Here is a 9,860-nt window from a genome sequence, read left to right on the forward strand (position 1 = left end):
AAAAAAAAAAAGGCTGATTAGTCAAGTTATCTGGGAAAATCATTTATCCTTTTGAGCTTCTTTTTCCTGTCTGTAGTGGGGTGGAATCTTGCCCATTTTTTCAGGGCTTCTGTGATAGGGAATGATAATAACCATCACCCCTCACAGTGTGTCTGACACTTAGTAGGTACTTAAAAAGTTAAACCCAGTATAAATACTGTATATATCACATTTTATAATTTACAAAGGGCCTGTGTTTCCACACTCTGTTTGCTCTGGTCCTCACTATTGAAGGGCTCCCCTCCCTGGAATCTATCCACAAGAAACATGGTCCTTTACAGAGTCCTCTAAATTATTCAAGAGGTTATTACATGAGTTTTTAGTTCTACTTTTTAATATATTACTATGCAATAATGCTTGCAAGGGCAAACTAATCATCTATCCACACTAACTTCCTCATTTTTATAATAAATAAAAATAATACATAAATAAATAATTTTTTTTATAAATAAAAAACAGGGCTTTGGGGACCGGCTCTTGGGCAGAGAGTCATAAGAGAACCATGAAAGAAAACTTTTATTTTTAATTTAGGGGGGGAGAGGCAGAGAGAGAGAAAGAGAGAATCTCAAGCAAGCTTCATGCTCAGCGTGTCATGGGGCTCAATCCCATGACCCTGGGATTATGACCTGAGTCTAAATCAAGAGTCAGATGCTCAACAGACTAAACTACCCAGGAAGACCCCAGTGAAAGGAACCTTAATATTCTCTTTAAAAACTATTATTTGGGGCACCTGGGTGGCTCAGTCAGCTGAGCATCTGACTTTTGATATTGGCTCAGGTCATGATCTCCCAGTTCATGGGTTTGAGCCCTGCATTGGGCTGCTTGCACTAACTGTGCAGATCCTGCTTGGGATTCTCTCTCTGCTCCTCTCCTGCTCATGTACACACTCTCTCTCAAAATAAATAAATAACCTAAAAAAAACTATTATTCTATTATATTGGAAAAACAAAGGAGTTTGGTTTTGTGCAGATGAAATCTATACTCCAACATCCTTGGAATATGGCTTCACTTTACTATGATATAATCAAATCTGAAAGCTTGTAAGTTTATTGTTATCCACCAGATCTGTTCAAATCTGTTTAAAAATAAAAAATATTTTTTGGGGCGCCTGGGTGGTTCAGTTGGTTAAGGCGCCGACTTCGGCTCAGGTCATGATCTCACGGTCCGTGAGTTCAAGCCCTGCGTCGGGATCTGTGCTGACAGCTCAGAGCCTGGAGCCTGTTTCAGATTCTGTGTCTCCCTCTCTCTGACCCTCACCCGTTCATGCTCTGTCTCTCTCTGTCTCAAAAATAAATAAACGTTAAAAAAATTTTTTTTTAAATAAAAAATATTTTTAAAGTGAGAGAATCAGAGATTTAGTCATCTCAAAATAATTATTCTATATTTTATAATTTAGAAAAATATAAATCATAAGTTACAACCAACAATTTAGAGTCCATTTAGTATCAGAGAATCAACTCCTTCGTTTCTCCAACACATTAGAATATTTTTAATATTTTATTTATTTTTGAGAGGGAGAGAGTACAAGCAGGGAAGGGGCAGAGAGAGAGAGAGGGAGAGACAGAATCTGAAGCAGGCTCCAGGCTCTGAGTTGTCAGCACAGATCTGATGCGGGAGCTTGAACCCATGAACTGTGAGATCATGACCTGAGCCGAACTTGGACGCTTAACCAACTGAGCCACCCAGGTGCCCCCACATTAGAATTTTTTTAAGAGAGCACTAAAATTCTTTTTATTAACAAATCCATTAGCGAGTAATAATAGTGTATTCTGACAGAGTCCTAACCACAACATTTGCCGTGATCCCAGTTTAGAATATATTTCATCAAAATAGGGAGAATCAGAATGGAAAATGAAATTGAAAATTGAAATGAAAAAACTTTTTTAAGTACAATGCATGGGCCTTACCCCAAACCTTTTCAGGCAGAATCTCTGGTTGGGGAGTGTGGAGAGGGAGTGTGTAGCTGCTGGAAACCCTTGTTTATCTACCTTTCCCTTATGATTCTATCGAGAAGCCTGGTGTCAGACCTATTACTAGATCAGCTGGTAAATACTAGATGACACCAGAAAAGTGGGCAATAATCAAGCAGCATTTATGGCCAAGGAAAAGCCAACGATGTGTGAGGATGTTTAGGCTGTATCCTGTTTTAACAGTACTGAGCAGGGTAACCCAAAATCAGATATCTTTTTGGAATTTGGACTGACAATGTACCTTCCTGTCTCTCTTGTTTCCACCCCAGTAAGTTTTACCTATATCCCTTGTGATGAACATTTTAGAAAAATGTTTATTTGGAAAAATGAAAAGCTGTTTTTTTTTCTGGGCATATAAGTCAAGCAACTAAAGCCAAAAATAGGGGCACTTAGGTGTCTCAGTCGGTTAAACATCCGGCTCGATTGCAGCTCAGGTCATGATCTCATGGTTTGTGAGATCGAGCCCCGAGTTGGGCTCAGTGCTGACAGCATGGAGCCTACTTGGGATTATCTCTCTCCCTCTCTCTGCTTCTCTTTCTCTCTGTCTCTCTCTCAAGATGAATAATTTTTAAAAAGCCAAAAGTAAGTATATTTACATCTCTTCAGGCCAGACAGTGAAAGTTAATGTAGAAGTTGATTATAAATAAGAAAATGTTTTAGGCCGTTCTTTCAGATTATAAACTTTAAGAAAAAGTATAGTTAAGAAATGTAACTCATGATTACCTATAGGGTCCATTTGCCATAAAACTAGTATCATCTAATTATAGTGGAAAAAATACTCTAAGCCCAGGAAAATTTATCTTTGGTCTCTGCTTGATTTCTCCAATGCATATCCATTTCTCTCAAAACTGTGTAATAAAAAATACTAAGTATCTTAAAAGAATAACCTAGTTACATAATCCAGATTATTACTTGGAAGGAAAATTATATAAAATTTTGAGTGGGACAAACTTAAGGTACAAATTAGTTCTGTTCCTATATTTAAAATACATGTGATCAGGCTGCTACCAGGAAAAAAAAAGAAAACAGTTATACCTAAGAACTTAGAATTCCACATCATAACATTCAGCAACCTGCTTCGTCATCACCATGCCATCCTACTTTTGTTCAAAATACAGCTTTGCTTTTCAGTATTCAGGATTTTTGTTTGTTTTCATTTTGATCGTACGTATGTTAGTTTTGGTCTCAGCTCAGCCTCTCTTTTACCGGAAGTGTATTAGGACCAACCAAGATCGGGCTCCACAAACGCCCCACTCCAAGCACCGCCCGTGTCCTCCTGCCGAATGCAACACATGTTTCCTAGGATCAAGGGTTTTGAGGGATCAAGGTCTGTAGGGATCCTGTCCAGAAAGGGTGCAATTCAGAGACCCTCTCTGTAACTTCCCTGCCAGCGTCTGGCCCTGTTCTTTGGCACTCTCAAAGTCACGGGGATCACGGCCCCTGGAGGCAGCCCCACCCATTGCTGCAAAGCATCAGTGGCTCAAGAGTTTTTCCTTGTGTCCAGACTGTGTGAAGCTGAACAAATCACAGCATCTTTGAGTGAGTTTCTCCAAGTATGAAGGAAGAATGAATGAGGACTTCAAAGGCCATACAAATCACAGTATTCTTCCTAATTACTTAAATGGCAAGAACAGGAATAAAACGTTTGCCAGTAACATCTTTGGGTCTAAAGGGATCTTATCTAACTGGTGAGGTCTGTGTTTTAAAGGCAGAGGTGGTTAAGTTTATTCACATCATGCAACAAAGAATTTTCAACACTGTTGAGTAGCGGCTCTGTATCTATTCCCTGGGGTCCATATCCCGGCCACTCACTCCCTCCTCAACTCCCTGACCCGTGTCTGCCACTGGATGCCTGGCTTGGCACAAACAGAGCTGTCACCAAATGCACACGGTTTCCCCCAAACCCCCATTGCCAAAGTCAGTCTTCCCTCCTCAACTCCTTCTTTGTGTTTTTGTCACTGTTGCCCATTTCCACCTCTTAAAAACTCTCTTCTCTCTTAGTCCCGGGGACCACGCAGCCCTGACTCTCCTTTGCCATTTTCTGACCGCTCTTTTGTCTCGTTCTTTGGCTCGTTCTCCATGCCTACTGCTAAAAGTAAGCATTCTTCGCCAGGAAGAATCCTGTACCCGAGCGCTGTTTCCATCCTGGTCACTAATTCACTGCGTGGTCTTAGATAACCCACAATCTTCTCTGGGCTTCACTTATCTCTGAGGAAGGGAAAGAGCTGGGCTTGATGGTCTAAAATGTGCCTTTGGGCTATGCAGCGCTATGCTAGTCTGTCCTAATCCCATTCCTGTGTTTCATCACCGTGTAGGATAGTTTCTGAGAACCAGTACAAGTCTGTGATGGAGCTAAGGACACCCAGAAATCATCCCTTCCAGTGTGAGAAGGAACCTAAAACATCACCTTGTCTGAAACCTTCATGTTACCGCTAAGGAAACCTGGGTAGAGAACGAGTACACTCGGTCACCTTACAGCAGACATGGAAACAAGGACGAGGTCACCTAGGCCCTCACTGTGTCGTAAAATTGGAGCTGGTCTTCTAAACCCGACTGAAGTGCATAATGGTATCAGAGTAAAATGTCATATGGAAGGTATAAATTGGGTAGAACACTTTAGAGCCTTTCTCCCCCTTTGACAAAATAAACGTATACCGTAACTCCAAAAAATGTGGAGAGATATCTGCTAGAGAGGGTGCTTGAGACAAAGTAGAACAGCGTAATCACATAGAACATCTTAGATTTATGTTTTTAAGTAGCCCAATAAAACAGAACATCAACTCACACAATACATGTATTTACATTAATTCAAATGTCCAGCGCACAATACAGTAGAATCTATTTAATAGTTCATATAATTTGACTTACATATACACGAGCATATAAACAAATACCAGTCAGCTAGGACAAAGGCTTAAGAAGTTACTCAGACATTTTGGTATTGACGCCTACATATTTATGGCAACAACGAATGATGACTTCCCACTTTCAATAACGTCTTTTGTTCAAGGATAAGGAATGTACAGAATGGAAAGAAGACAGTCAAACAAATGTACCTTTATTGCACTATTTATCTAACACCATATGGGATGTGGCATTATCCAGCACATTTTATCAGTGTCGTCTGTTCACTGTGGTCTCAGGTATGAAATTAGCTGAATTATTCCCTAATCTAACCTCACTTTGTGTTTTATAAGTACTGTTCTTCCTTCTACAGCTTTTAAAAATGAAATAGGACACGGATGCTTGTCTTTAAAATAACTTTGGTCCTAAATAAGCTGGTAAAGTCTCTTCTTAAGGAACACTAATTCACTGAAATTTATTTTTTCTGGCAAGAATCCTGAATAAAAAGACAACGTCACCTCCACACCAGCTCTGAAATGATCAGTGGTGCTAGAGACCAAGCTATTGTCATCTAGAACTTACACTTTGGAAAACAACCCCACCTTTCTCTGGCACATTGAGGAACCAAAAGTGCGTTACCACATTTCCTCTTAACCAGTTAAAGAGAGCACTGGGTTGCATTTCAAAACGCAAAACGACACCATTTCGGTCCTGCTGTTTATTTTGCAGACTGCACAGAAAGTTAAGTATGGAGAGTTAAATTACTATACCATACAGATACAGGCACAAAATTAAGTGGATGCCACAAAGGGTGTGTCTGAAAACACAGAATTGACTGAATCTGAGTCGGATTTCACCCTCGCGGACTTTAGGATGCCCTCAGCTATAACCGTCTCACTGGGAAAGAGCCTGACCTTCCCATTCTGCCCTGCTGCAGTATCCTTCAAGGGTTCCAAAAACACCACTCTTTTACCGGCACCTGCCTTCCGTTCATCAGCGGGGGCATCACTAGCAGGACCAGGATTGAGGATAGACGAATGGGCATTGCTTTGGTTGAGAACGTTTTTTTGTCTCTTGCTTTTACACTTGCAGGGACAGGGCGTCAGATAGAGATACAAAAGTACCAACACGATACTGGCCACGCAGGCTGCGAGAGTGGTAAAAGCTGTGTTAAATGCCTCATGGGCATGGGATCTGTTCACGGTGAAGTTGCTCACGTTTATTGTGACATCCACAGTCTCATTTAACAGGCGTTGCCTGTTCATCGCAATACAGGAATACACTCCAGCGTCCTCAAAACGAGGACTTTCTATAACCAGACTTCCATTGCGAAACACGTGAAAGTTTTCCAGATCTTTATCTGGCTCCAGCAGTCTGTTATCTGGACCAACCCAAATGAAATCAGTATTTGCATTACCAGTCTTGCTGTCACAGGGGACGATCAGCCTTTCCCCGACTTGAGCGTCATGAATAAAGCCAAGTGCACGGAAGGAGCCGTTGATGATACTGTCCGAGCAATTCATAAAGCTATCCTGGAGCAGAAGCACCTGGTGGGAGTGCCTAGAGTCAGACCACAGGCGGCAGGTATAGTCATTCTTAAAATCCATCACTGAGCTAAAGTGCCTACGATACCAAAAGATGAGCAATGAATAAAGGGAACAGTCACAGACAAATGGGTTGCCATGAAGATAGATGCCTCTCAGCTGTTTCCCTGGCACTAAATTAATATGGTGCATTGGCAGGGAGGGGATTTGATTATAAGAAACATCTAGAAACATCAGTTCTGCCAGCTTGAACCTCCCAACATACAAATCCATGGGAAACTGCGTCAGAAAGTTTCCACTTAGGTAGAGTTTTTGCAACTGGGAGAGCCCTCCAAAAGCAGAAGGGTCGAGATAGGAGATGTGATTGTTGTACAGAAGGAGCACCTCCAGAACCTTCAACTCCTGGAACACTGCACTTTTCACGGTCTTCAGCCTATTGGATGATAAGTCAAGACACTTCAAATTTGGAGTTGTGGAAAAACTGCCCATGGAAATGCTGGTGATGTTGTTATGACGAATTATTAGAGTGTTCAACTTAACAAAGGAAACTGGAATCCACTCGGAATCCAGAAGCCCGATCCTGTTGTAACTCAGATCCAGTCTCTTCATCAGTCTGAACAGGTTGCCAGGCACCTTGGACAGGTTTTTGTTGGTGCAGCTCACGATGTCAGTGGCACAGATGCAAGCGGTGGGGCACACCCCGGAGGCGCCGCGGCTCACAGTCACCGTGATCACCAACAAACACAGCAGCTCCCTGCAACCCGGTCTGACAACTCCAGGCAGGGTGGGCAGTGTGTGTAAACGTACAGACATTATGGTCGCCTCCAAGTCTCTTCCCGGCGTCTTTCCGCCAACTCAGCTTCCCACCAGTGAACCTGGTAAACAATCAATATTCGAAAGGGGGGCAAGAAAGCAAAGTTAACTACCACCAGTTAACCCTTCAGAGTCATACCTTGCTTTCTCCCCAATAACTTTTGAAATGCAGGCTTGTTTCACGCTGGGGAGCCTCTGATGCCTTTTTACCGTGAAATGCAATCCCCCCCCCCCCCCGGGTTATTACCCCTGCTTACAGACATTTACAGTTACAATCTGTCAACACAACCGTCTCAGCATCAGAAACTGGGGATTTTTGTTAACGTGCATCCTGCGTCGTTTTTTAAACTCCCTCCGACAGACACAAAAATACACAAACGCATCCTACAAACAACTGAACGGAAATACATAGGAAGCAAAGCAACATCCAGAAAACAACTCACAGAGCCGAAAAGCCTCACTGGCTCTGGGGCTAGGCCGCCGAACGGTGGTGTCTGCTGGTCCGTGAGTCCGTCTGTCTCTGTCCGTCACTCCTGCATCTTCCGAGTTCCTTTCCCTCCTGCTCCCGGCGGGCGGCAGCCTCTCGCTGGCTCTCAACTTTGGGGAGTTTCACGCGGCGGCGGCGGCGGCGGCAGCCACCCGGGGCGCAGGAAACGTCTCGGCCGGCTGAGGTCGGGTCTCCCGGGCTCTCTTCATCGCTCGGCTAAAGGTACCGCCTCGGCGCCCTGGCCGTCGTGTGTCCGCGCGCGGGGAGCCCCACTCCGGGAGCCGGGTCCGAGGGGCGGGGGCGCCGGCAGCGGATCGGCCCCGGCCCCGCCTCCCCGCGCTCCGGAGCCAGCGGGACCGAGGGTTCCCGCGCGCCGCTGCCAGGGTTTTATCCCCGCGCGCCGGGTCGCATGCGGGGCGGGGAGACGGCCCCGCCCCTGCGCGTCCTCCCTCCGGCTGGAAGCAGCTCGGAGGCCGCGGGCGGGAGCAAGCTGGGCGCGTGGCGGGGGGCGCGCGGCGCGGGGAGGGGGCGGCGGCGCAGCCAATCGGAGCGGCGGCCGGCGCCCCCCTCCCCCCCACGCCGCGGCCTCACCGCCACATCCCCCCCACCCCCGCCCCGCTTCCAGGTTCAGCCCGGACCCCGGGGAGGGACGGGGCGGAGCGGGCTGCACCGCCGAGGCCGGGGCCCCTCCGTTCCCACCCGTTGTGTGCGCCAGTCCAGCTCCGAACGGGGTGGGAGGGGAGAGGTTAAGGGGGCACGCCCGGCCAGGGAAGGAGAGGTCTCTGTCTCTCTTGAAGAACCCACTTGCCGCGGCCGCCCGGGTCCCCTGAGCTCTTGTAGCTTGTTCTTAGGGCCAGGGCCGAGGGGGCTTCCGCAGGGCTAAGTGCTGGTGGTTTTACAGGTTCACAAAATAAACACAGACGTGACCTTCCGTCTCTGCCCACGTCTGGTGGGGGACGGGGATGGGTACTTTCCGTCTGGTGCGACAAGGACCTCTTGGGGGAAAGGAGCCGGGAAGGCGCAGCGGGGACAGGCCGCATCTCCCTGGGAAAGTTCTATCCCGTTCACAACTCAGGAGTTGGCGTCAGGGATGGTGCCCAATCTGTGAAGGAGAAGAGCAGAAAAGAAGGCTTGGGGCCGACCCCCCGCTGGAATGCAAAGATGGGGGCATTAAGCTTTAAAAAAAAAAAAAAAAAAATCCTGAAGCCAGATTTTTTCTTTTTTCTTTCTTTCTTTCTTTCTTTCTTTCTTTCTTTCTTTCAGGGGGCTGGGGTAGGGAGGTGGTGAGAGCAAATGTGCTCACGCCGAACAGGGACTGATCCTGGAAGGGGTGTCTGCGCCGAGATTCTTCATACCTCCTAGGAGGCAGGGCAGGGCGGATGCCTAGCTCAAGCATGCTAGGCTAGGAAAGGTGCAACACAGGGTGGACAGCACCCCCCACTCACCCCCGCAAAAAAAAGAAAAAAAAAAAAAGAAAAAAGAAAAAAAAAATGCCAGGTGTACACATAAGAGGTGGAGAGCCTGGGGCTGATGAGCTTTTCGATGAAATCCGTTTTTGTTTAATTCCGAGATCAGTTTTAACGATGGGATTTGACTGAGCCAGATGGCCCATTTGTCCATTATATGTGGATTAAAGGAAATAAATTACTGCCCTGACAAGAGATAACTAACTAAAGCGGAAGGGATAGGAAGACTGAAAAGCAGACCAAGTTGAGAAAACAGGAGCAGGGCACATAACTTGTAAATTAAGAAATATAACTGATGTCAGGATAACCAACTCCCCCCCCCCCCACACACACACACACAGTTTAGCAACCTTGAATTTCGTGAGAATTGGTCCCTACATTGTCATGAGTGGATTCGTGTGGTAGCACAGATCTGCTAGGCCAGTGCCAAACTTAAGCGGAATTGTGTGCATTGTTAATTTAGTCAGCCTGTTTGTGGAATAAATCTGGAGTAGCACTGGTAAATCAAGATGTGTTCAGGTGAGAGCAGCTTGGTTCCGATCACTTTCAGTTTCGTGAAAAGTGGAATTTCATCCCAAGAAGAATACAGCCTGAAATGCTTCAGGAAAGCTTCCTTGCTATGAGCTCCCAGGAGAGGCTGGGGTTGAACGTTTTGAAAGTTAGGCCGTACTTCCTGGGGTTCTCGAAAAACCCTGGT

The 9,860-nt window shown here is 45.8% G+C and overlaps 1 protein-coding gene across 1 annotated transcript; it reads right to left on the minus strand.

Moving 5' to 3' along the window:
- Positions 1-4,773: 4,773 nt before the first annotated feature.
- Positions 4,774-8,053, minus strand: AMIGO2 (adhesion molecule with Ig like domain 2). Its single transcript, XM_042946320.1, has 2 exons — positions 7,654-8,053; positions 4,774-7,272 (listed from the first exon to the last, which is right to left on the minus strand). Exon 2 carries the CDS (start codon positions 7,208-7,210, stop codon positions 5,645-5,647), a length of 1,566 nt encoding a protein of 521 aa, XP_042802254.1. The 5' UTR covers positions 7,211-7,272; positions 7,654-8,053; the 3' UTR covers positions 4,774-5,644.
- Between the last annotated feature and the right edge of the window lie 1,807 nt (positions 8,054-9,860).

Source organism: Panthera leo, chromosome B4, assembly GCF_018350215.1.
Source record: "Panthera leo isolate Ple1 chromosome B4, P.leo_Ple1_pat1.1, whole genome shotgun sequence".
Lineage (NCBI taxonomy): Eukaryota > Metazoa > Chordata > Mammalia > Carnivora > Felidae > Panthera > Panthera leo.